Genomic DNA, 27128 nt, shown 5'->3' with positions numbered 1-27128 from the left:
CAGATCGGCTGCAGACTGACTTGGCAGAGATGGCTGCCATCTTGTTTCTACATGGATTAGTGTATTGTGCTCTTACTACCACTAGATGGCACAAAGGAGTGTCCACGCACGAAGACAACAGGTCTAAGCTAAAGTGCTGCAGCTGAGCAGTTTATTAGCTATCTCGCCTAAAAACTAGGCAAGCAATTAGCACACTTTTCCCCGGTGAATGTTTGCTTGGTTGTTTTTTCAGCAAACTACTGCGCTGGATAAGATGCATGTTTCTGTGTTAGATACAAATGAGACTTCAGCAGGAAAGCTAATGTGGGTTGTTGTTCTTGTGTTGTGTAGCAGACTGCTCTCGGGTTCAGTGTGACGTCTGCTCTGCCTGTGACAGAACGCTGATATTACTGCGTCACGTAAGATTTTATTGGCTGTATCGAAATAAGATCTCCAGACGGATACAGGAATGGTAGTCCTTTGAAAATAAACTATGTAAAACTGGTTTCAGCACCGGACGAGTGATTTACAGAGCGGATATGTGGTTTCAGTTGAACATTAAGGTGAAGTGGGTCCAGCCCCGTGAATTACTCATTTTATTTCCATTCCTTTTTGTTAAATTGTCATAAAACCATTTTATCTTTTCAACTAATGGGACTGTAACATTTAAAAATTAAAGAATATGAATTAATCAAAAGATATTCATGTGGCTGGACTCTGAGCAGTTTTAAAAAATATATAAAGTAAAGGGGAATTAATTGTTTTGTTCAACTTATTACCCTGAGTTTTACCTTATTGAGAAAACTGACTCACATTTTCTTTTGCATAGGGATTTTAAATTAGAAATTATGAAGAATCATGGCAAGCAACATCCCATGATGCCTAGTTTTCAGGGTGTTAAGAGCTCTACATGCAGTTTGTTAGGCAGTAAAATCTGGTGCACTTTTCCTTTATGTCAAAAACTTACACCTTACATTTAAAACCCTGTCTACTCTTGCAGTGTAAAGATCAGTTTGGGTGGAATTCCCCTTTAATTTGACACATGGTAACAAAGACTTGTTTGCATTCGACAGGCAGCAGGCAGCATTGGTCGCCTCAGTCCTTCGTTGGATAAAAGGGATCAAGGAGGGAGCTAAGATGTAAGTTTCTCCTCCATGCTATTAGTCAGTCATTCCCACAGTTTACTGAGCTAAGGGCAGGACAGAGAGGATGCTGGGTAGTACTGCAGGTACCTCCTATACTTCCGAGTGTACCTTCTGAAGAGCCTCCCATTACTTAGACCCTTACTAGAGCGAAGGAGGGAGATGGAGGAGGGAATGGACAGATAAAGGAGGAAGGAGATTAGAAGAGGAAGAAGAAGAGAAATTCTCTGCTGTCAATATCAATGTAAAGCAAATACACAGAGAGAGGGCAGAGGACATACACCAGGAAAGGATGGGAGTGGGTAAACAGAGAGGCAGAGGAAGGTAAACCCACCTGAGGTCCCTCATTTTGATGTGATTTCATGGCACACATCATAGTAGTGAAAGCTAGAGCTGGTTTTAAAGCACAACTCTCAACATTAACAACCTGGACTCTGTTTTTCTCGACCAATCCGACCAAACTCTCACCAGATGCTTCAGTGAGAAACTCCTCACATCGACCTTCCTGGGTTTGGCTCTCGAAATCACCTTCAAAGTCAACACAATGACTGTTCTGTGACATGTGGTGAAGAAATTTACTGAACGGCTGCCTGTGTGCCAGCAGTGTTGTGTTAAAATAGCCTCTAAAAATCAGGCTGCGTTCACATTCAATTTGTTGTTTCAAAGAAGTTCGGTGCTTTTGCCAGAGTGTCTGGTTTGCTTAGTTTGGTGTGAATGCTGTTATTTGAACAGTGCTGTCTTCTAAACAGCTCTTTTACAAACACACACAAGTGCAGCATAGTCTGGAATAAACCTTTTTTTTATTTTCCCATAAGGGGGGCGAGAAAAGCAGGTTTGAACACACATGATGAGAATCATGTCCAGGTTGAAAATAGTCAGAGATACACTTTAAAGAAAAAGTCTGAATCACTTGAATGGACCGCACCAGGAGGCACACATGCACAAACACACCTGCCTACACACATAAACTCCAGATTAAAGCCCTATTAGCCTTTATTTCATGTTGCCTCTCTCTGCCAATACCCAGCACTCATGCGCTCAGCATGATGTCCGCTGCTAGCACTTTGTGGTGCGCCGAATGTTTACTACTGCTGGTGTTTACAAGTCTGCTTAAACGAAAACCACCAGCCGTTTACCACGGCACCTACCGCCGCCGAGCAGCCGACAGTCTGTAAAACCACTAATAACACAGTGCTGTGTGTTCTCTCCGCGGAGGGGACGTTACAGAAAAGAAATAGCGTCATAAAAGGGTTCATAATTATGATTTCACAAGTGCAAATTGGGCTCATTGTAACAAAAGTTTCTAAGAAAGGAAAGCGTAATTAAACGCAGCCCTTTAAACCGAGGGATTTCTGGGGGATGAATGTTGCTATGGATGCAACAAAGCCTAATTAAATGTTGTTGTGTTTGAGGATGAGAAGCACATTTGTTTGTGTGTTTGACTGAGAGTATAAACTCATTTTCTTTATATGTGTGTGTGTGTGTGTGTGTGTGTGTGTGTGTGGCGCTGTCTTCAGTTTAAATGCCTAAGAAGCTGCTGGCTCAATATAAGGCTCCCAAATGTTGCCAAAGAAGCGCTGCACTGTAAAAACTATACTAGCATAATTAAACTCACAAATCTCTCTCTGTCTTTTTCCCCTCTCTGAAATCCCCTATCTCCCCCCTCCTCTCCTCCTCCCCCCCTTTTTTTCGACTTCGCTCTGTCTCTCCTAGACTGTGTTTGATGAGTTATATAAATACCATCCCAATGGAAAAAGTGCGTCATGGTACAGACATGGTACAGACTCCTGTCTTTGAAGGCGTGTGCGCACACACACTCGTACACTCAACAAAGCCAGAGGAGCCCATCACGTTCCCTGCCTGAGAGTCAAGTGCAGAGAGCGAAACAGTAGTGAAATGAGGAGCAGAGATAAGGACAGCGATGGAGATGTATAGAAACAGCTGGAAAAGTGAGATAGGACTATATAACAAAGAAAGCAGAGGAAAGGCGGCAGTTGTACCTTCGCATGAGCTACTGTAACTCTTATAGTACTGTATTTGCTGTGTAGCTTCAGTCTACCTGTGTATGATGTAAAAACATGTGTCTCTATCACTGCATCTCTTCCTGGCTTTCTGTTTTTCAATTCGACACAAATCAATAACTATGTTTTCAGAGAGCGCCTGAAAGAGTGTAGATACTGTGTCACTCAAATGGTTAATAAATGTTGATCTGACACCTCTGGATTTGTTTTATCAGAACATGTCAACTTGTTTTTGCTTAAAGAGGTAGTTCGGATTCTTTTAAGTGGAGTTGTACGGGCCAATAATCAATAGGCAGTGTGTTACATGCAGGAGATGTCAGTCGGCGTGCCTCCAGTTTGGGGAAGCAGGCAGGAGTACTGTCACAGAAGCTATAAGCAATGTACTGCTGCGGACAGGGGGCAGCAGCAAAATGCATTTTAGCCACCTAAAAAAACATCAATTTAAATTTTATTGCTTTACCATTTAATCGGACAGGCAGTTTACAGCTTCAGTTCCCCATCTATTCTCTCACCAGACTCCATTGACAAAAAGAGTAATTTTACCTCGCTGAACACAAGAGTTGCTGGCCCCCTCTTTGCCTCGATTGGTTAGTTTGTGTGTTATTGTGTGACTTCAATGAATCCAACTAACCCTTTTTAAACACAACAATAACACACAAAATAACACAAACAATGTGACTGATTGAGGCAGCAGTAGACCAGCAGCTCCTGTGTTCAGTGATGTTAAATTAGTGTTTTTCTCAATGGAGTCTGGTTTTGAAGAGACAGATATGCATTTTTAATTTCTCCTAGCTATTTGGGATCAGTACGACCCAATAAGTATTAAAAACTCAACATTGTCAACGATATTTAAGTCCCAATGTCCTCAACGAGACAACAATAAAGTCCCAGTGTCTTAAAACGAGTTACTGTTGCTAAAATTTGTCAAATTTGTTGCCTACAAACATTACAAGTCATAAATTAACAAGATGCAACCATAAAATGTGAGATGTGTCGGGACTGACTTGGCAGAAATGGCTGCCATCTTGTTTTTAGTTGGAAAGCAGAGCTAGATGGTAAACAAACATGGCAGCACACCGGTAAGGTAAGACAACACGTTTACATGTCGTTTTCTACATGTTCTCTGACATTTATCCTAACGATATGAGGTGGTCTTTGTGGAAAAAAAGCTTGTTTAGTGGACTAACTTTGCACTTGAAGGTTGCCCGTTCACTTACGTTTTAACAGGTCTGGCGCTACTATGCGCCCCGGCTGTATCTAGGCTAACGGCTAACATGCTAACTATTACTTTTATGTCACTAGTCACTTGAAACAAATTTAGGACGATAGGAGACAGGTTGAAATAAACCGAAATTTCCCTTTAAGTAGAATGAAGTATAAGGTAAAGTAAACCCAAAATGTGATGTCCACGTATGAGGACACAGGGTTTCAGGAGGATATAACAGCTTCATTTCCGAATCAGAAATCTCTGTCTGACGGTAAAGCATTAAAAATATTCAAAATATGAAGTGACATAAAAAGATAAGTTAATTGTGACACGACAAGAGAATTTACCTGAGAGATCTTTCCAAAAAGTGTTAGAGTTTTCTCTCCCCATGGTTGTAAAAGTTTGTCCATCTCAACCATTTTATTATTATAATTTATTGTACATAGATCCTTAAGATCCTCTGGAATCACAATCCCCATCACTATATTCTAAATATATCATACAGTTAAAGCGATGTTGAATTTTTTAGGTGGTTAAAATATGTTTTGCTGCTGCCTAAGTCCACAGCAGTTCATTGCTGAGCGTCTGTGTCTGTACTCCTGTCTGCTTCTCCAAACTGGGGGCCTGCCAACAGACAACCTTATACAACCCCACTTTAAAAAGGTCCAAGCTATGTCTTGACTTTCCACTATGCATATGCTAGTCCCTTTATATTCTATACCATAGTACTGCAGGTCCAGGTCATACTGGTTAAAAACACAACAACATCAGCATAAGTCAAAATAACTGCCTGGATTTTCTCCAGTAAGGGTGAATTTGTTCTAAAGGGTAAAATAAGGGTTCAGTCATTCACTGAATCAATAAATCAATAAACCAAGCACCAAATCACTATGTCACAACCCTTTGATGGCGGACACAATCTTCAATTAATCCACTAACCATTCACTATTACCGGGTAAATGTCACTAAGCAATCAGTTCATCATTTATTGGCGAAGAGACCTGAGGGACCCAATCTGGAAATCTGATGAATGAACCAAAAAAACAGACGAAACAAGCCCACAAACCAGATTACAGCAGATATCACAGCAATGAAAAAACACATTAGGCATATTATTGAAATATTATTACATCACATGTTGAGTGTTTGTGTTTTTGTCTTTGGAGGAGTGAGCTGAGAGTCGTACAAACCTGTAAGTAGTCTCGCCCTGCTCTTTCCTTCAGGGGTTAGTGGGATAAAAAGGAGGAGACAAAGGGAAAGAAATCAGTATTCCAGCAGATTAAAAATAGCACAATACAGATTTTTCCACTATTGGATATGGGAGGCATCAAGCCAAAAAGGAAACAAAAAGAAAGAAACTTTAATTCAATGGGGTTAATTATTTACAAGCACATGCAAGCTATGGCCATGCACAGTACGGCTGAGCGCTAGCTTAAAGATAGACACGAATATCAAAAAGGTATATGTGGTGTGTGTGAAAGCAGGAATGGTAATTTGCCTAATTGTTCACTCTCCAAAAATGTAGAGTAACGCCAGCCCAGTCACCAGAAGTACACTGTATTGTATTATATATCGTATCATATTGAATATATCACATCGCATCACATCGTATCAAATTGTATTGAGATCATATCATATCGTATATCTTTTTGTATATTGTGCCATATCATAGTATATCGTATATTGTAACATATTTGATCGTATCGTATCGTACCGTACCATATCATGTTGTATATTGTATATCGTATATTGTATCGTGTATCTAATCGTACCACACCATAATATATCGTACATTGTATCATATCGTCTATTGTATCATATCACATCGTATTGTATTGTATATTGTATCGTATCGTATATTGTATTGTATATCGTATAATTTTGTCTATTTTATCATATCACATAATATTATATCGTATATTGTATCATATCGTATAATGTATCATATTGTATATTGTATTATATCGTCTATTGTATCATATCACATCAAATCGTATTGTATCGTATATTGTATCGTATCGTATATTGTATAATTTTGTCTATCGTATCATATCACATCATATTATATTGTATATTGTATCATATCGTATCATATCGTCTATTGTATCATATCACATCGTATCATATCGTATAATGTATCATATTGTATATTGTATTATATCATCTATTGTATCATATCACATCACATCATATTGTATCGTATATTGTATTGTATATCGTATAATTTTGTCTATCGTATCATATCACATCATATCATATCGTATATCGTATCATATCGCCTATTGTATCATATCCATATCGTATATCGTATCATATCGCCTATTGTATCATATCACATCGTATTGTATCGTATAATGTATCATATTGTATATTGTATTATATCATCTATCGTATCATATCACATCATATCATATCGTATAATGTATCATATCGTATATCGTATCATATCGCCTATTGTATCATATCATATCGTATATTGTATCGTATATCATATAATTTTGTCTATCATATCATATCACATCATATCATATATTGTATCATTTCGGCTATCTTATCATATCACATCGTATTGTATCATATACTGTAACATATCATATATCGTATCGCATCATCTGGAGGTTTAGTAGTTGGTGGATGGCGTGACACCGTGGTGAGGTGCCTGCCAAGCTGCAGACTACTGTTCAGCGCCAACAAATAACAAAAACAACTGTGTTTCAACAACCTGTTGTTGTTTTTCCAGCAGCTTTTTGGGTTTTATACATGGGTGTTTTTTCCTGACCCGTCACTGTTTTTCCACCAAGGATACTACTACAAAAAGCGGTTGTTTTCTACCGAGCGATCGCTGCATTTCCTCTTGTGATAGTGGATATTTTAGGCCAAAACATGATCTTTTCCGAACCATAACTCAGTGGTTTTTGTGCCTAAACCTAACCACATGTTAACGAACATAAAGATGCAATGTACCCGGGGTTTGTAGAAACGTACAATGCCAACATTTTTTTTCTGACAAATGGGTTGGGCAACACAATTGTTACTGAACTACTAAACTTAAACTGCCAAAAGTGAATTGAAAAAACACTACTGTCGAATTGGCCTTGGTCTGCACATCTGTTTGTAAGAACTTTACTGACGTGTGGCATTTTCAACAATAAACATTTATAGAACTTCCAGTGTGCCACTAAGAAAGGCCTTTAACTGTCTGAATGTGTACAGGGTGTTAAAGATCATGCGCACAAAGCAAACCATCCCAGACTGGAGAAAAATAGGTTTCTACAGGTACACTGATGACAGAATATCTGCTGAGTCACACAGTGGAAAAAGAGTCAAAGCTACACTGATGGAGAGAAGCAGATGGAGATGATGGAGAAGAGATGAGGAGAAGGGGCTGAGCAGCAGCGGCCATGTTTGTAAGTCTGTAAGTTGTTACCTACTTGGCGGGGCTGCAGGTATGCAACGCCTTCAAATGAGGCTTCCAGGTAGCAATGGAAACCGAGTTCTCATCAGCAGCATAACTACGCCAGACACACTACGTGCAGAGTTGACAGGATAAATAAAATAATGATAAATGAAAAAATTAAAAGGATAAAGTGTGGGAGGAAAAACGGGGCGAGGGAGGGAACATATAAGTTGGGTAGGAAGTGAGAAAAGGAAGGTGAGGAGGGAAAAAAAGAAAAAGCCGATTAGTTTTTTGGGGTAGTGTTGATGCATTTTGTTTGGGGGTTGTTGGAGGGAGGTGAGAGGCGGTGATGGTGGTGCCGCTGGTGGTGGTGCTGGTGGTGGTGGGGATACATGCCTGAGGGGGGGAAGGGCGCTTTGGTAGTGGTGCCAGGTGGCTCTGAGGTAGGGACGAGCACCGTCGGTGGAGTACAGACGCCAAGCCGCCTGAGTGTGGGGAGGGAGCAAAGATGGACAAGACACACATTCAGACGTACACACACACACACAAACACATAGACATGACACAGATGACACAATGGCTCAAACACAGTGAGGAAAAAAGAACATGTAGCATACACAGAGCGTTTCAGAGGATGTAACTAGCTGGCAGCCATATTGGAGGTCCAGTCTCCATCCATCTCAGGGTGCTTTCACACCTGCCCCGTTTGGTTTCGTTCAATCGAACTCAAGTTCGTTTGCCCCCTAAGTGCGGTTCATTCACAACCAATGCATCAAAACATTGTTTTCTAGTTGAAGCCGCGCCTCGAACCAACTCTAGACAATTATGCAACTTTATAACAAAATTAGTCCCTGATTCGGACCAAAGCAAGACAATTCTAGGTCTGAAAGCACCCTTAGGTAACATTTAACACCAGTCAGAGCCAGTCACCAGCCCAGTCGCCAGAAAAAGGTGTTGGCATTATACGTGTTTGCAAACTCCAAATAGGCTAAAATTGCGAAATTTCTTACTTCTATTCTAAAGTGTTGTGAGCTGACTTTGTCATCAGAAGGTGGAAAAGACGGTGGATGACGCACCACCTGGTTGAGGCAGCTGCCAAAGTACAGACCACTGTTCAAGACCTACAGACACTCAAACCGGTTGTGTTTAAGCAAGTCATTGCTGCATTTTGATCGGCCTTATAGGCTACAAATGTGGGTGTTTTGTGCCGAGTTGTTCGTGTGATTTCATCTGTGTCTTAGGTCCCAAATGTCGGTGTTTCGTAACAACCCATCGGCGTGTTTCCAACAGCTTTATAGGCTCCAAATGTGGGTGTTTCATAGGGTACATTGGTGTGTTTCCACTGGGTTTTTACGCTCCAGACGTGGGTGTTTTGTAGCAACCTATTGGCGGGCATCGTGGCATGAAAAGCAGCTGTTTTTTACTAAGACATCGCTGCTTGTCTTGCCTAAATTGTGCCCCTAAAATTCGGAATTTTAAACGAATACATGATCTTTACCCAACTATATCAAAGTGGTTTTGTGCCTAAACCTAAATGTACTTTAATCACAGTGCTGAAACATTTTTCTGGCACTTGGGTTAAGTCTAATGTTCCATGCCTGTTTGAAAGTTAAATCATGGCTGTGACGGATGGGTTAGATTGAGCAAACAGGACATCTACGGACATGTTGTGCTCACCAGACTTTTGCTATTAGTCAAGATGCAACTGCAGTTAGAGGTTTTGACTCCAGCTAAAGTTACGTAAATGTAATTTAAAACATGGACACACACCATTCTGTTTATGGGTGTCTGCATATAAGGAAGTGTTCACACGTTTGTCACTGAGTACAGTCTGCAGGTCATAAATTTCGGGCTGCATGTCATGTTGACCCTCATGTGGAAACAAATGTACCCGATTCTTCAGAAATGACCTACATCCACTACATTTATTTTAACAGGTTGTTTCCTTTTTGTTTTGAATCATTATTAATGTGCAGCCAACTGAACCTCTCCAATGGCACCAGGTGTGGTTACAAGATTTGTGACATGACTGGAAAGTCTTTATATAAACACTTAACACAGACAGGGTGGGAAATTAACACCGGCCACTTGCCAAATGTTGGTCAATTTTAGCTGTTGGTACTTACGCTACTCCAGAGACTACTTTGAAGTCATTTGGAGATTCAATTTTGCTCTAAAAATACAGTTGGTAGGTAAATATTTATAGCAGGTGAAATTTTGAATTGACCAGCTGCCGAGGCTGAAGACAGTGGTAATATCCTGCCCTGCACACTGAGAGACACACACACACAACACACAGTGGTTCAAAGCAGAGAGAGCTGCGTGAGATGGGGGAGTGAAGTGACGGGCAGAATGTCATCAACATATTTAACACATCAAAGGCGCTTCCAAGTTTCCTTTTACCTGCTGAGGAAAATGTTATAAGCTTGGCAGACAACAGACAGTGACCAGGTGCTTGATACAAAGCCAATAAAACAGAAACAAGATCAACACACGCAGGATTAATTGCTCCCTTAGTGGGTTATTTAGGATCAATTGGGCTCCAACTGGTCTTTGTCAAGCGTAGCAAATGATGGGTGTTTCTAACAGGGAAAACCATGTTTAGATTTCATTCATTATTCACATGAATATGTAAGAAAATATCTCACTGATTTCAAACTGAGATCTGCAGCAACACACAGTGAGACAATCAGAGGGGTTTTAACAAATGCCCACTTTACCCACGTCTTCTACACCACTGGCCACTGGGTTTAAAGAGTGATGTCAATGCAGAAAGCACCTCAAACCCGCATTCTATTTAATGGCCAGGAGGGGGCGACTCCACTGGTTGCAAGAAAAGTGCAATTATATTGAAGTGTATGAGAAACTGACCCTACTGCTCACTTGATTTATAACCCTAGTAAGCATTTTTCTATTGAGTTTATGGTCTAAATTGTTAGTTTTAAGGCCTCTTCAATACATCATGGTGGTCATTTTGTAAATTATGGTCCCGTTTAGGGTGAAATAGACAATGCCAAGTCGCCACCAATCGATCAGGATAAAGGCGTAACAATGCGTAATCTCCCCATTTCAACCCTCTCTTCCAAATATGGCCACTTCTGCCTCCGAAACTTCAGAATGGCGATGGCCATAATGAAAAACTCAAGGCTTTAAACAGTAGTCCACAAACCGATGGGTGACATCCCGGTGGCTACATCCACTTCTTCTACACTGTCTATGATTACTAAGGTAAGTGTTGTAGGGTCAGTTTGATGCTTCACTGAAACACATGATGTATAACTAGGAAATTACGGTAAAATTGTACGCACAGCCCTGTAATCTCCATCTACTGTAGCATCCCGTAAATGACAACATACCATTGGTGGGACCAAGTCATTGTTTTGCAAGTCACAAATAAGTCTCAAATCTTTGTACTCAAGTCCCATGTCAAGACTGACAAGTCGTAATTCAAATCCCAAGTCCTAAACTTTGAGTTTTGAGTCCTTAGCAAGTCAAAATGTGCTCCTCACTAAATGGAATGGCAATTTATCAGCAGATTAATAATATATATATAACAGGATCAATTATACAGAAGTAATATGCGTAACAAAGGCGAATGTACGTTTATATTAGTAAGTATTATAATTACACAAAATGTGTTTTGTTCATTCACTTCATTTGAATAGGGGCTTGAATTACATGTATATTGTTGTAGTTGACAGAGGATTTTGTTTTCACCTCTTGCGGTCAGAGTTGTCAGGTATAAACGTAGATTGCCTCCAAAGATATCCACAGTCTGGGCCTCTTTATATAGTAAACACAGCGCAGACAACACTGGAGTCCACCGGTTACGTATATTGATTTTACAAAAATTGTGAATGCTTCTAAAAATGTGTTGGCTTTTTGTGTTAAAACAAGTTTGTTGGAGAAGTAGTATTGACACTGTATGTTTATAGCATGTAGCACTTATAACCAGTACCAGAACAGAATGAAGTTTTTGTGTTTGTCCTGTCTTGTAGTATTTAACTCATCTCATATTGGAAAAATGTTTAAAACTTTCTCTTTCCAGATGGGCTTGGGGGAAGATATCAAGTATTTTCAAGTCAAAAGTGCTCAAGTCCAAGTGAAGTCATGTAAGTCCAAGCCCAGTTGCAAGTGTTTTTTGATATGGTCAAGTAGAATCTTAATTCATCAAATTTGTGACTTGAGTCTGATTCAAGTCCAAGTCATGTGACTCGAGCCCACACCTATGGTATTCAAACAAGTAGTGAAGTTGATGACTTCCATTATTTACACTCTGTAGTGACTTTCATCATGTGATAGGTCTTTGCTTAAACAATTGACACAATGCATTATGGGATATTGAGTAAGGATAGACCGATACATCGGCCGGCCGATATATCGGGCCGATATTTGAGTTTTTTACTTGTATGGGCATCGGCCGATACACGCGTGGGTTCGCGGATTTATTTTTCCCTGGCATGATTTACAGACAGGCATCCACGGGCAGCTCTGTGTTGCCGGAAGACCCTGCAGCGCACATGCAGCGAATCCTACTGTGTACAGTAGTTGTTGTTTTATTTATGCTTCAGCTTAAATATTTGTTTATTTTATAAAGACATTACTGGAAGATTTAAGAGCACTGAACTCTTTTTTTTATTTGAATGTATAATAATAATAATAATATTCTACCTGTTCTACCTCAACTTTCCATCTTGTTTTAGTATTTTTTACTGTTCAATAAATGTTTCTTATTTTAAACTTGAGACCTGTAATATTTGTTATCATTGTGTAATTTTTTTGATGTAAATTGAGGGAGCAAAAGCAGTATCGGCCCGAAATATCGGCTCAAGAAAATCGGCAGTCCATAATCGGTCATCGGCTAAGGGTGATGGAAAAAAATCGGTATCGGCATCGGCCCTAAAAAATCCATATCGGTCTATCCCTAATATTGAGTCCATATTCAACCTACATTCACCCTTCATTAGGACTTGGGTGTAATCCTCAACAACAGACGGTTTGGGTAACAGTTTAGATTTTCAGGTTTATTTATGCTTTCCTTTTCTTACCCTTGTTCATTTCAGTTGCTGCTAATAATTCATGTATTTGGCTCCCCCCCACCTCCCCCTGATTGTTATGTACGTACATTCTTGTGTGTCCACTCTTGCCTTTTTATGTGTTTTTGCTTGCTGTACAACAGATTGCCCTCCAGGGACAAAATAAAGTTGAACTTCCAAATATGCAGTTTCGAAAACTGGGTTAATTGCAGTGTTTTGGACTTGATTACTCATGTTGCTGGCCCCAAGAATATTTTGCTAAAGCTGTGTCTGACAGCTGCTACACAACATACTATATCCCTGCGTTTTTGACAATAACATTTTTTATATTATCATAATTGATAGAAATGATGACCTGAGATAAAACAATGAGGCTCAGACTGTACAAATTTGGATTTTCCTTAAGGACAAAAGATAACACCATAGCAGGCGCTCTATTTGATGGATAAACTCCTAAAAGTAGGTCAAGGTAGCTCATACAGAGGAGGACAGAACACACACACACACACACACAGAAACAAACACTCTAAAACACACGTGCAAACACAGAGAAACACACACGTACAACCGCACACACACTCCACAGCAGATATTTATTGTTCATTAGAAAGTAATACAGCTGGTCATGTCTATTATAATGACTGACGGCTTGGAGGAGCGTCTACCCAGGGACTGATCGCCATGGAAACGGCTCATAAATCCCAGCAGTGTGTGTTGCTGTTGGACCTGAGAGACGGTGGCGTGCCTCACACACCCTTAGTCATCATCGGCTGCACACCCCGACAGCCCAGAGATGGGCAAAACACACACACACACACACACTCTCACACACTTGTATTAAGTACACTCTTAATGAAACACCTTTACTCTGATAGGATGAGAGACGGTGAAACTACCCGTACACACACTTCAATATATTTCTAGCACACTCACCAGAGTTTAAAGAGTGGACACACACACACACACTCATGCCTCTATTCAGACACAGAGACACAGTGAGAGGCTATGAGACAGGACACACACACATTCATGTAAAAACATGCTTTGTATTGCATTCACACTGGTCCTCAGCTGCTGCAACAGAGACTCATGTGTTTGCTGTGTGTGTGTCTACCTGGATGAGGCTCGCAGCTGGGTTCCTCCTCTTTTCAAAGTGCTTCTGTCGATGCTGCTCCTGCACCTTCAGGGCAAAACCTGACCCGAGGATGCCCTGAACACACACACACACACACACACACAAACACACACAGAGTTTTAAACTTGTAGAAATTTCCGCAATGATATAACATGGTCCCTGCTCCTGTTAGCATTAGCTTTCTGGAGCTTTGAGGAAATAAATGTAATCAGTGGTGTTGTATTGTGTGTTTGTATTTGACTCACAGCTGGCAGAGCGAAGAAGGAGATCCCCAGCAGAGCAAAACCGGCCGATAATAACCGTCCTGTCCACGTCTGCGGAGTCTTGTCGCCGTAGCCAATAGTTGTCAGGGTGATCTGAAGGATCAGAGGTCAGTGCTCACGTAACCATGGCTTTGTCAGAAATCTGTCCTTGCCTCACTCCTTCAATGCTCCATATATACATTTAATACAATATAGTGGGCAGTAAACTGCAATTTCTGATTCCTGTGAATCATCATTCAGCGTCATCACTGACGCCTGCAGTCGTCCATGACTATAATTTTTGCATCAATGAAATAGGGCGCTCTGCATTCAGACAGTCAAATGAAATGGTGACATGAAACACAGTGCACAAAATGGTGATAAAAGAGTGATGGAGAGGTGTGCTATTTTCTTCTTCTATGAAATCTTCAATGGATTTGTGAGCAAATCTAACACACAAGCTGTTTCTTGCAGACGTCCATGGACATACTACATTTAGCAAATTTGTATTATATATTGTATTGGTTTTTTTCCACTAATTACTTGACTTCAGAGGTCAAGGGGGAAAAATGCAAAGTAATAAAAGAGGAGAGCTGATATTACAGAGTCTAGTGTTTCTTATTTTTTACTAAAACATCCAATTAAGTCACAATGCATTATCTAATGTGTTTATTAACCTTGATTACTTCCCAACACTATGAGTCAACCACACAACTGGATAAAAAGCTTAGAGACCTTGTGAGTGCCATCGCCGCGATGAATCAATTAGCTTTTATGCTACAGTGCAACATTTGTTGATTTTTCAAACCCAAGTCTCAACAGCATTAAGAGGACAGTTCATCCCTAAATCAAAAATTCATATTTTGCCTCTTACCTGTAGTGCTATTTATCAGTCTAGATTTCTTTTTTGGTAGAGTTGCCAAGTGTTGCAGAGTGTGAGATATCGACCATAGAGATGTCTGCATTCTCTCCAGTATAATGGAACTACTGTAGATGGCTTGTGGTGCTCAAGTGGTAAAAAATACATTTGAAGAACTCAACAGCAATGTCTCTTTCCAGAAACCATGACCCCATTACTCAAGATAATCCACAGACCTTGCCGTGAGCCGTTTCATGTAGGAACTATTTTCTTTCTACTGAGCTACACCTGCCAAACGAGTCACCATTCAGAAGGAAGAGTGCATCTACTCATAGATGAGAGGCTTGTGCTCATCACAGTACATCAATGGTGTTCTCCTCAGCACAGCTATAACATTAGCTAGCTCAGTGGTGCTAGGTGAGCTAGCCATAAGCCCTGTTTCCACCGAGCAGTACCGCACAGGTCAGTTCAGTACTCCTTTACCAATCGAACCGTTCTGTACCGTCCCCATGTTTGGTCCCCCCTCTGTTGGGGTACCTAGCACACAGATTTGGTACTAAAAGGTGGAGCTGTGAACACTGCAGTCTGATTGGTCAGTAGAGGACGGTCACTCTGCTCAGGGCTGAGTTGTGTCAAGGCTCATGTAACCACTGTTCATACTGTGGAGAGTTTTATTAGTAAACTGTAACTATAAAATGAAAGGATGTTTTGCTGCCTCTCACAGCAGCTGGAGTCTGAGAAAAAATAACTTCATTCAGTGGGCCGACTGCCGGCATATATCCCAATACTCACTGGAGAAAAAAAAGCATCGTGGAGTGTTCCTGTGGGCTCCAGCACCACTAAACCCCTGAGCTTGCCTGAGAAGGACTAAATGTACAAACCTGCTATTTTTAATATCCCATGGAGAGAGACTCTCACTGCAGCCTGTTTTATTTTGTTCTGAAAATGTCAGCGTGCAGCCTCGTTCTGTGGACGATAAACAAGGTGCAGACTGATAAAGGAGGAAATACAGTGAGTGCTGGACGGAGCAGTGAGTGACAACAACCCCGCCCACATTTAAGAATACTGTTTGCGGTGGAAACGCTAAGTGGACCTAGGGTCTAGGTACCACTTTGGTTCCAAAGGTACCAGTGGACCTAGGGTCTAGGTACCACTTTGGTTCCAAAGGTACCATACTGAAAGTGTTTGATGGAAACAGGGCTATAGATGCAAGCTTCCTTCTGTGCAGTGAAATGGGTAGCGGGTGTAGTTCAGTAGAAGGAAAATAGTTCCTGCATGAAACTGCTCACAACAAGGTCTGTGGATTATCTTGTGTAACTGGGTCATGATTTCTGGAAAGAGACATTGCTGTTGACATTGGCTTTGAGCACCACAATCCATAGAGCCATCTAGTGTCATTATGTTAGAGAGAGGGCAGACATCTCTACAGCCGATATCTCCAACTCTTTGACTGATAAATAGCACTACAGGTAAGAGACAAAATATGTATGTTGGATTTTAGGGTGAACTGTGCCTTTAAGATACTTTCGGAGATCATGAATAGAACAGCAGAGTGTGTTGAATGGTGTACTGTGTACCATTTAAACACATGTCTAAAGTCTGTGTTTCAAAAGAAAAGAAGCACCAATATAAACCAGCTTCACAGAAAACTGTGGATACTGCACATTTACGTCGCTGGTGCCCACTGTGGTGACGGCTCTTACTTTCCTCTTTCTCAGCTCTTGTGTTGACTCATACATCCTCAAAGTGTATGTGGCTAAACTTTGCCTTCTCACCAAAATGATATAACAGTTTTTAGTGTCTACAAGAAAGAAGATGCTCCAGGACCACAGAACATAGGAGCACAGTGTGTCTGAGTGTCAGTCCCACAAGCCTAACGGGTCAGTCTCACCTGGCAGCAGCAGAAGATTGAATTTATTGATTGGGCCGCTTCTTGTTTGTGCGTGTTTTCAAGGTATAATGGGTTTTGGATGTAGGAGGAAACAGTGCGGTACAGACAGCCAAGTGTGACTCTAAAGGCCCTTCCTGTTGGTTTTTGTGTTGCGGGTGTCATTAAGGTCACAAAGGAACTGTAAATGGAAATATATCACTGTTGTCAGAGTGAAACAGCATAACTCCAATGTTGCCTTTGATTCTACCTGGAATTAAAGGAAGTGATTGTACTGAGTTGGATGGAAACACTTACTCAAAACACATTTTATGATTTCAACAGTCAATTTGAAGAGTCATGGTTGTTTCTGCTCTCCAAACACTGTCAAAGCAGTTACTACTAGCACTACTACTTTTATTCAAAGGGCATTTAAAAGCCGTTAAGAGGTGGATCTGTGTGTATTAATATGTGCGTGCTCACCGTGCCCCACCACAGAGCGTCGGCGTAGGTGGCAAACTCCTTATTGAATTCTTTCTCCACCAGATAGACCAAGAAGGAGGAGAAGATTAGCACCAGGAACCCGATGTACCACGCAGTTACCAGCTCCTAAAAGACACACACACCAAAAATCATTAAATATAAAGCTTTATACAGCACTTCACACAGGTTAAGAGATAAATGTCATGTTTTGGATACGCTGGCTCCAAAATGAATTGACACCTTTTTCACCAGTTTCTTTTTATAGGAGGAATTAGTTTTTTCTTCCACTTTGCAGTACTCTAGTTGCTATGATATAATTGTTGCGAATCATCCACTGTTCCTCGCCTGGATGATCTTTAAACTCGGTTTGTGACAAGATTTAAAGCTTTAGTGCAGGGGTGTCAAACTTAAGGCCCAGTGGTCAGAATCGGCCCGCTAGAGGGTCCCACTGGATGACCCTGTACACCTGATAATGATGCACTTGTGAAGGCTAAATGGTGCTAGGTTTAAGGATCAAGTTAAACATTGAGTCGCTTTCTTCGGTGGATTGCCCTCTATGGGTTGGGGGAGAGTTACCGCCTCAGGCGAGGAAGCTCAAATATCTTGGGGTCTTGTTCACGAGTGAGGGTAGAATGGAGCGTGAGATGGATCGGCGGTTTGGTACGGCTTCTGCAGTGATGTAGGTGCTGCGCCGGTCCGTTGTGGTGAAGAGGGAGCTGAGCTGGAAGGCAAAGCTTTCGATTTACTGATCCATCTACGTCCCAACCCTCACCTATGGTCATGAGCTCTGGGTAGTGACTGACAGAATGAGACTGCGGATACAAGCGGCCAAAATGAGTTTCCTCCGTGGGGTGTCTGGACTCAGCCTTAGAGATAGGGTGAGGAGTTCAGACATCCGGAGGGAGCTCGGAGTAGAGCCGCTGCTCCTTCGCCTTGAAATGGGTCAGTTGACGTGGTTTGAGCATCTGATCAGGATGCCTCATGGGCGCCTCCCGCTGGAGGTGTTTCAGGCACGTCTCACTGGTAGGAGGCCCCGGGGCAGACCCAGAACACACTGGAGGAATTACATATGTCATTTGGCCCGGGAACGCCTTGGGGTCCCCCAGGAGGAGCTGGAAAGTGTTGCTGGGAAGAGGGATGTCTGGGGTGCTTTGCTCAGCCTGCTGCCCACGCGACCTGGCCCCAGATAAGTGGATGAAAATGGATGGATGCAGATGCATTCCAGCTTATGAAACGTACTGTATGTGCCAAGTGCGTAGGAGAGCTACAGTGGCCGACACAAACACACTAATGGTCCTATCTAAAGCCAGTGCTTGGTTTGTCTGTTGACAGCTCATTCTAAGGTTATGAAAACACAACTGTTATTATAATCCATTTCTGCCAATGTGTCCCCCATAATCCTACACACTGGACCGTAGATAATAACAGTTTGCAGTACAATATCATGAAAACACACAAATGGACATGATATAACATACAAGCAGCAGATGCAGCAGGCACAGAGCAAATAACACCGTCGTATGTTGAACAAACAAAAGGGAGAGAATCTTATGTACCTGTGGCAACAGAGACTTGAAACAAACGCGACAACTGACTGAAATGATATAGTATTGTTGAATGATAGTAATGTTAAAGTATAGCATTGTTAAGAGATAATATCAAATACCATGTTTATGCTGTTAACAAAAAAAAGTTATTTAAGTCTATCCATACTTGCTTATATACTCACCAAATTATTTCTTTATCTTAAAGGTCCAGTGTAGGATTTAAGGGGATATATTGGCACATATGGAATACAATATAATAGGTATGTTTTCTGCAGTGTATAATCACCCACAAATAAGAATCATTGTGTTTTTGTTACCTTAAAATGGGTCGTTTCTATCTACATAGAGAGCAGGTCCTCGCCTACGAAGTCTGCTATGTTGCACCGCCATGTTTCTACAGTAGCCCAGAAGGGGAAAAACAAACACTGGCTTTGTATAGGACCATTCACATTTTTGTGTTTTTGTGTCGGCCACCGTAGTTAGTAGAACCCTCCGTGACATGCCAAACAGCATCAGAAAAACACTGATTTTCAAATGAAACTACTTTATTCAGTGTTTTTACTGATTTAAATCGCCAGGTTCGATTGTTTTGGAGACAAGGAGACCCCTGCAGATTATTCGGCTCCAAGTAAAAACCTCCTGAACGTCTGGATCTTAAGCTATCTGAGAAAAAAGGTGAGCATACATTAGCAGGTGCCAGGTTAGAGGCACGTGTCTACAGTAAAATACCAAACATCTCAAACTAACACTGATTTGTAACATGAAACTGCTTTATTCAGGGTTTTTACCAGTTTAAATCACCAGAGGTCTCTTCTCTAAACATTGCGTACGATCAAAATGAGGCCCGAAAGGACAGGAATACGTATTCCTGTCAAATACGGCGGTGCATGATAACGGCTTACCGGTGACGGAGAAGTCCCAGAAGCTCCAGGTGAATAACTTGTTGTCATGACTGTCCAGAAGCACCTGAACAGCCGAGCCATGGCGGCACACAGTATGTGGCGTATCAGAGGAGAAGCGAGCCGTTCACATTTCTCTCTCTGTGGCAGGTAACGGTCCACAAACCTCACCGCACTTCAGGGGCTGTTCTTTACTTATGAAGGGACTGTTCTTTACTTGTCAGGGGAGGAGGGTGGCTGGTTGATTTTTATTTCATTTATTTATTTTATTTTGATCCCCCCTATGTTAATCACTTATTGATGCTGTTTTTGAAGTATGAATAAGTCAATAAGTAATTTATTCCATTGAAATATCATTGATGTATTATAGAAAAGTGATTTATCTTTTCATAAATGACAAAAGGCACATCTGCCTCATTTTTGCTGTGGTATCATGATACTACTCGTACCGTGGGTCCCAATTTTGGTACCGTGACAACACTAATCTGGAGGGGGTTCATCTGCAAAAACTAAAAAACGGCATTCGGTATTCGGTACTCGCTATTCGGCCAAGCGTTTATATTATTCGGCTTCGGCCACAAATTTTCATTTCGGTGCATCCCTAAATGAGACCCCCAAATATTTGTCTCTAAACTGGCAGTTTGTTTTTTAAAAGTGCTACAAGTACATAACTAAAATAAATAGATTAAAAGAAAATAAACAAACATTTCAAACCGCCCTACCTTGCTATGTGCATACACTACAGATCCCAGCAGCTTCCAGGTCCCTCCCCTGCGGTCCATGCGCACCATGCGCAGGATCTGCAGGAAACGGAGGCTACGCAGCGCAGAGGTGGCAAAGATGTTACCCTGGCTACCGGCTGAAACCACGGCAACCGAGGCGATGAGTACAATGATGTCTGGGGAGTACAAGAGAAAATTAAAGGTCACAGGTTCCACAATATTAGTAACAGGAACTGTGGTTGACTCACCTACTTTCTGGATCCATCCACCCGTCCATCCATCACCTTTAAAACAACTATTGATTCACTACAAGCTGTTTGTCTCTATTAGTCTTCTTCTGTCAGTCCATCACTAAAACACCTCACTTCATCTTCTCTGATATTTCTCAGCACAGTGACTTCCTCCCTGCTGAAGGATGGAGAACCACTGTCCTCTGAAGGGATGTTTTATTCTCCTCTGATGTCAGTAACATCTCAAGAGGACATTTTAAAAACTTGACTGTCAATCTAAAACTTAAAGTGTTTTGAAGAGTGACATGATATCAGCAGGGACGACTAAGATAAGAATGAACTAATACAATAAATGTTTGACTGTTAAACTACAGGTAAACAGTTAAATAGAAACACACCATTGCTGTGTCTTAATTGGGATACTTCCATGTAGTACACTGTGTCCACTGCATACTTACTTGCATGGTGTGTGAATTTTGACAGGGTAGTGCTGTCTCAAATCAAACATGGCTGTGCATTTATTTAGTTATCATTCATTTATATGGCGATTGCAACATTTGGCTGCTTCTTCTTCTTTTTAACCCTTTGAAACCTGGAGCAACATGACTTTTCTTGTGCTGGTTTCAGACGCCTTTCCCAAGTATTTAAACATTTGAACCCTGAGCAAATTGGTGTGATTTCTCCAAAAAACATGGGGAAAAAAGGCAACAAGCAACTTGGTAAGAAATGTTCCACAAGTTGCAAAAAATTAATAGATTTAGAGATTTTTTTTTTTTTATTTAATCCTTTTTATTAGGAATAGACAGATAACAATACATAATTACAAGTGTGAATCCCCCCTTTTTTAAACAGGACAGGAACATTGAACAACGTCTCTGCATTAAAATATAATAGCTATAAATTATGAAAATGTTGTTCAGTATTTTTCAAAACAAGACAACAGAATGGAAGTTTAGTTAAATAAATTAATAAGTTAGGTTAAAGAAAAAATAAGAGTAATAAGTAGGATAATAAAAGAAAAAAGAAATATATATATACACACATGCACACATCAAAATTCTTACATACACACATATAAGTACAATGAAAAATAAACAAAATTAAATTAAATTAAATTAAATAAAGAAAGAAAATAGCTAGGAAAAAACTGTATTTATTCATTTATTTATTCATTATTAAATATTTAAAATCATGCTACAGAATTATTATAAATCTTTAGCTCTTTTTTTCCAGGTATTTCCTTATTTGTTTGCTTTTTCCTCTTTTTTTTTAAACTAATTTTCTTGTTTTTAATTTTCTGAATTTACTAATTTCTTGCTAATTTTTTGGGTCATTTCTTTTTTCATTGCTCATTGCCCACTTCCCATGTTTGTGGAAGAAACCAAGCTAATTTGCTCAGGTTTTAAAGAATAAATGGCAATTTGCGAATTTGCCAAAATATCCGCAGACTTGTTTGCTTGTTTATCGGAGCAACTACAGCTACTGCAGCTACCATTTTTTTTGGTGGTGCCTTCCCTTTATGCTACATTGGCATGATGGGGACCAAGACTACACCACAGTGCGCTGCATTTTGCAACACCTGTCAGTGTAAATGCACTTATGCACCTTAAATGGCAAGGATAAGTACAGAAGAATGCAAACTGAGACACAGCATATACCTTCTATTGCTTAGACAGCCAGTGACACACTGTGACACCCACACACACAGACCTACCTATGACACAGAACGGTTTCCTGGCAAAGCGGAGGCGTCCCTGCCAGCCTCGGTAGCGACAGCAGCAGCCAGCACTCCATATCCTGATGATGTACTCCAGACCAAACACTACAATCATCACAAACTCCTGCAGAACACACACACACACACACGCACACACCCACATGCTTAAACCTTTAAATGCTACAGATGCAGAGGCACAAGCAGTAAAGGCAGTCGTAGCTGTCGCCTACAGAAAACACTCTCAGATCAATCTGCTGCATTCTTTTAATAACAATAGTCTTTTAATCACCTATACCAGCGGGATCTGCTTTACATTTCTGAATTATTGTGTCTCCTGGCTATTGTGGGATCACCATAATCCCTCAGGTCTTCTGATCAAGTCCTAAAATCTAACTTCACCTCTAAGGCTGACCGCACATTTGCAGCTGTAGCTCTCAGTCCTTGAAACCATCTTCCCTTACCTGTAAAAACGCAGAGTCAGTGGATATTTCTAAGAAGCTATTAAAAACTAATTTGTTTTGTAAGCACTTTGTTTTGTAATGTGTATTTGCCTTCTGTGCAGTTTTAATGCATTTATACTGTTTTTCTCTGTGTAGTTTTAAGACCTCTTATCTTCTGTTTCTCAGCTTTGTTATTTTTCTTTCAAGTTTTTATTGCTCAGCACCTTGTAGCTCTTGTTTGAAAAGGGCAATTCATAAATAAAATTTCCTGTCTTACTATTTCAAAGGTCGATATAAGGTAAATGTTTAATAAATTACTTGTGCTATCATTTTTGGACATGGTCAACATGTTGTCATATCCTGGCGGGAAAGAATAGGCGTAATTAATAACATTAATACTGGCTGTATTCCATTTAGGTGTGCCAGTTCCAGGGTCCTCTTATTACGCATGCTGGCTCACTTGTTTGACTCGCTGCGACACTTCAGTGGAACAGAGCCATCCTCACTGTTATTAGTTACACCTGAGCTTTTCCTGCTATGACAGTTAAAGATGTCTGCAGTAAGAAGGGCTAACCTTGTTTTATATTTGTTGGAATAAACTGCGAAATCATTTCCTTAAAAGGAATAGTTCAACAATTTAGGAAACAGGCTACAGCCGGTAGCGAGAAAGCGTAGCACACTGAATCCTTTTACTCCATGTTATTGGAGTGGAAGCAGAAATTCAGAGATGGATCTCATAACCCGGGCAAATGAAAACAAAACTGTCTCCAAGGCTGCTACAACAGGTGATTCATATTTATGTGGCTTCAGTAAAGTGACCCTGTGACGTCTGCGCACTGCTCTGTACATAAACAGTGTTTCTACTTAAGATGGATGTGTTGTTGCTTCTAGTTTATTTGTGCTACATCCTCCCTCCTTCCCTCCGCCCCGCTGTCCCCATGATTTTCTGTTTAATCACATCTGAGGCGCAGATTGTTCACTTCAATTGAGTTGTAACAGCTTGGTTTTGATCTTGAGTAGCGAGGAACCTATTACAATTCATTACAGTGCTGAGGATGCACAATCAGCATTTCTAATTCAGACATGAGCATCACTCACTCACACACACACACACACACACACACACACACACACACAATACTATTAACATAATCATGTGGAACTTTCAAAATTCATCAGCGCAGAATAAGTAAGTCCTCCCTGGGAGACACATCCTGATTGAACACACTTACTCTGTGTGTGTGTGTGTGTGTGTGTGTGTGTGTGTGTGTGTGTGTGTGTGTGTGTGTGCTCCCGTGTGTGCATGTGCATCCTACCAGGATGAGCAGGCAGTGTGCAGAGAATTCCTGGTGAGCAGGGATTGTAGAAAATACTGAGAGAACCAGACATCCGAACACCAAGATGAACCTGTGGAGACAAAATGCCCACACACACACACACACACACACACACAAATCAGCTGTGCATAATAAATCGAATCACTAAATAACGAGTTTTGGCTCAGTAGCTCAGGTAATGCACACATCTGCAGCCACACACACACACACACACACACACACTGAACCTGCAAGCTCTAAAATGACGTGATTATTTCTCCTCTGCCAGGCTACATTAAGCAGGATTTAAACCATACCAAACATTATTGGGACCAGGCTAAGACTGTTTAAAGCTTCACCAGGCTTTATTAAATTACTGTTACCGTGGCGATTCAGCTGATTCACATACTGTATGAATGGACTGAACACAAACTAATCCCTCTCATAGTAACACTGGCTGAATAAGCAGTTGACACAGCGCTGCAGGCTATGATTGTGGTATTTGTTTGATTTGTGGTCCAATTATTCACTTAGAGCTGAACAGGGAGGAAAAATCTCTCAACAGCAGAAATCTGAAAGTTATTTTTGGCAGCATTATTGGAGTGACGTCACCACTGTTGTGATGCTTTTGTACTGCACAGTGCCATCCTTTCTCTTGCACCTTACAGACGTAGGACTGCGGTTATTAAAGGGTCAGTTAACTAAAATTAAGAAAAATATACACTGACTGCACAAGTGTCCACCAGAGCTGTTGCTCATAAACTTAATGTTCAGTTCACTACCGTAAGTCGTCTCCAGTGTTGTTCCCTAAATTTGGCAGCACATCCAACCGGCCTCACAACCACACATGTTGGTTACGATGGAATGTTGTCGACCAACTGTTCGGGTGGCTGTTCTTTATTGATCTTGCAGGTGAAGACGCTGGATGTGGAGGTCCTGAGCTGGTGTGGCTACATGCAGTCAGTAAAATCATTCCAAAGTCGTTGAATACCTCGGCTTTGTCAATGATTTCAGTGTCAGACACCTCATGCCAAAAGACACCCTCTGCAGCAGTATGATACGCCGCAGCTGGATGTAACTTTTCGTGGTGTTAAGATACACCGCTGGTTGGCTGGATAGCACCTGTCACAGCAGTATGATATGCCGCTGGATGGCATCTAAACCTAACCACGTGCTTTTGTGGACATCCCAGCATTGGTAGCAGTGTCCTGGAACGTCAACAGCAGACGTGGGAGGATACCTAGCGAGTAATATGAAAACATGACGTCCACTGACAAAGCAGAGATATGTGACATCTTTGGATAAGAACGTGTTGGGCCTGCAGGTGTGAGGCCAGTTCGATGTACTGAAACGCAACCTGTCTTTCAAAAAACATTTCAATCAAATCTCCAGTACTGCCTTCCTCCACCTAAAAAACATAGCTCAGCCTCGCCCATCATTCTCCCCCACTGCTGCTGACACTTTCATCCATGTCTTCATCACATCCAGAATTGACAACTGTCACAACATTCTTTATGGTACATCATCCAAAGTCCTGAATAAACTCCAATGCATCCAGAACTCTGCTGCCCGTCTGCTCACCCATCACATCACCCCTGTCCTTCAGAATCTCCACATCCAATCCAAAGTCCTTCTCCTCATTCATAAAGCCCTTCATAACCAGGCCCCCTCCTACCTCACCAACCTGGGGAGACGGAGCATCCTCCATAGCTGCCCCCTCCCTCTCTTTTCCAAAACACATTTGAGACTGCGCTGACCTGTCCCAGTTCAAATTACTCACTATTATTGGTAGATCTGTGATTCAGCCTGTAGTCAGTTACATTGCAGCTCCTATCAGGACCAGAGTGGAAGTTGGAGCTGTGATAACGCTACAGTCAAAGAAGAATTCTCCACAAGACATTTTCTAATCTCGATGTAAACACAGATTACATCATTCCTCATTTTAAGTCCAGTGAGATCCCTCCTCACTGCCAGCCTGACCCAAAATACCCCTCCTCTGCTGCCCGGAAGGAAACCTCTTAGTCCCATGTAAGTCATATGGTAACTTGGTTAATGAGCAAATACAAATTAAAATTCATAAGGAAGCTTCCAGGCAACATATGCACTGGCTGGCAGCCCCGGCCTGCTGTTCTCTCTGAGCGATGCCATCTGTCCCTATGATATTTACGGTCTTCTGATCTCTGCAGATCTGTGAGTGTTTGTTTTCTGTGTACAGAATATGTTCCAGCCTTATTCCCCTCTCCTCTCCACATCCCTCTCTGTCTTGCTTTCTCTTTAATCTTTCATGCTCTTTGTCTCTACGTCTACCTTCCTCTTCCTCGCCTCCCTTCTCCGTCTCCCATCTCTCAGTCTCTGCTTGGGTTCACTTCTCTCTCTGACTCTCTGGACACCCTCACCATCACTTTGTCTCTCCTCTCGCCTGACTCTCCGGTGTGATTGATGGCACCAATTATTTTCCACGTGATCTACGAGGAATATAAAAAAGGCGTACGCTCATGTGTGTGTGTGTGTGTGTGTGTGACGAGTGTGTGTAGCTGTGGCTGAGTTACAGCAGAGGAGGACTGATGGTTCCTAACACCCATCCCACATCTGCATCTGATACTGGCTCCTTCTTTAATAGCTCTTTACTGTCACACAGACAGACAGACAGACAGACAGCCTGGAGAGCAGATCTACAAACACCATCCAGTTGTGGTGTTGACGTTCATGTGTTGACAGGAGTGAGGAGTGTAGCTAAGTACATTTTGATATACTTGTACTTGAGTATTTCCATCATATGCAACTTTACACTTCTACTCCACCACATTTTGGAGACAAATATTGCACTTTTTACTCAACTACATTTATTTATTAGCGTTAGTTACTTTGCAGATTGAAATTAGTGAGACA

General features: G+C 41.2%; 1 protein-coding gene across 3 annotated transcripts in view; it reads right to left on the bottom strand.

Annotated features, from left to right (window-relative positions):
- The window catches only part of kcnq5a (potassium voltage-gated channel, KQT-like subfamily, member 5a), a 148813-nt gene that overhangs the window by 24349 nt on the left and 97336 nt on the right, over positions 1 to 27128 (bottom strand). For all 3 annotated transcript variants that reach the window (XM_050070795.1, XM_050070796.1, XM_050070797.1), the window contains exons 2-9: positions 24240 to 24330; positions 22481 to 22607; positions 20537 to 20712; positions 17369 to 17494; positions 14163 to 14273; positions 13897 to 13992; positions 7781 to 7875; positions 5540 to 5566 (exon numbers count right to left, since the gene is read on the bottom strand). In XM_050070795.1, the coding sequence (XP_049926752.1) occupies positions 5540 to 5566; positions 7781 to 7875; positions 13897 to 13992; positions 14163 to 14273; positions 17369 to 17494; positions 20537 to 20712; positions 22481 to 22607; positions 24240 to 24330 (849 nt within the window). The remainder of the gene's footprint in view (positions 1 to 5539; positions 5567 to 7780; positions 7876 to 13896; positions 13993 to 14162; positions 14274 to 17368; positions 17495 to 20536; positions 20713 to 22480; positions 22608 to 24239; positions 24331 to 27128) is intronic.

The sequence above is a fragment of the Epinephelus moara genome, chromosome 19 (genome assembly GCF_006386435.1).
Source record: "Epinephelus moara isolate mb chromosome 19, YSFRI_EMoa_1.0, whole genome shotgun sequence".
Lineage (NCBI taxonomy): Eukaryota > Metazoa > Chordata > Actinopteri > Perciformes > Serranidae > Epinephelus > Epinephelus moara.
The sequence above is the reverse complement of the archived record's forward strand: the minus strand, read 5'-3'. Positions and strand labels throughout refer to the sequence as shown.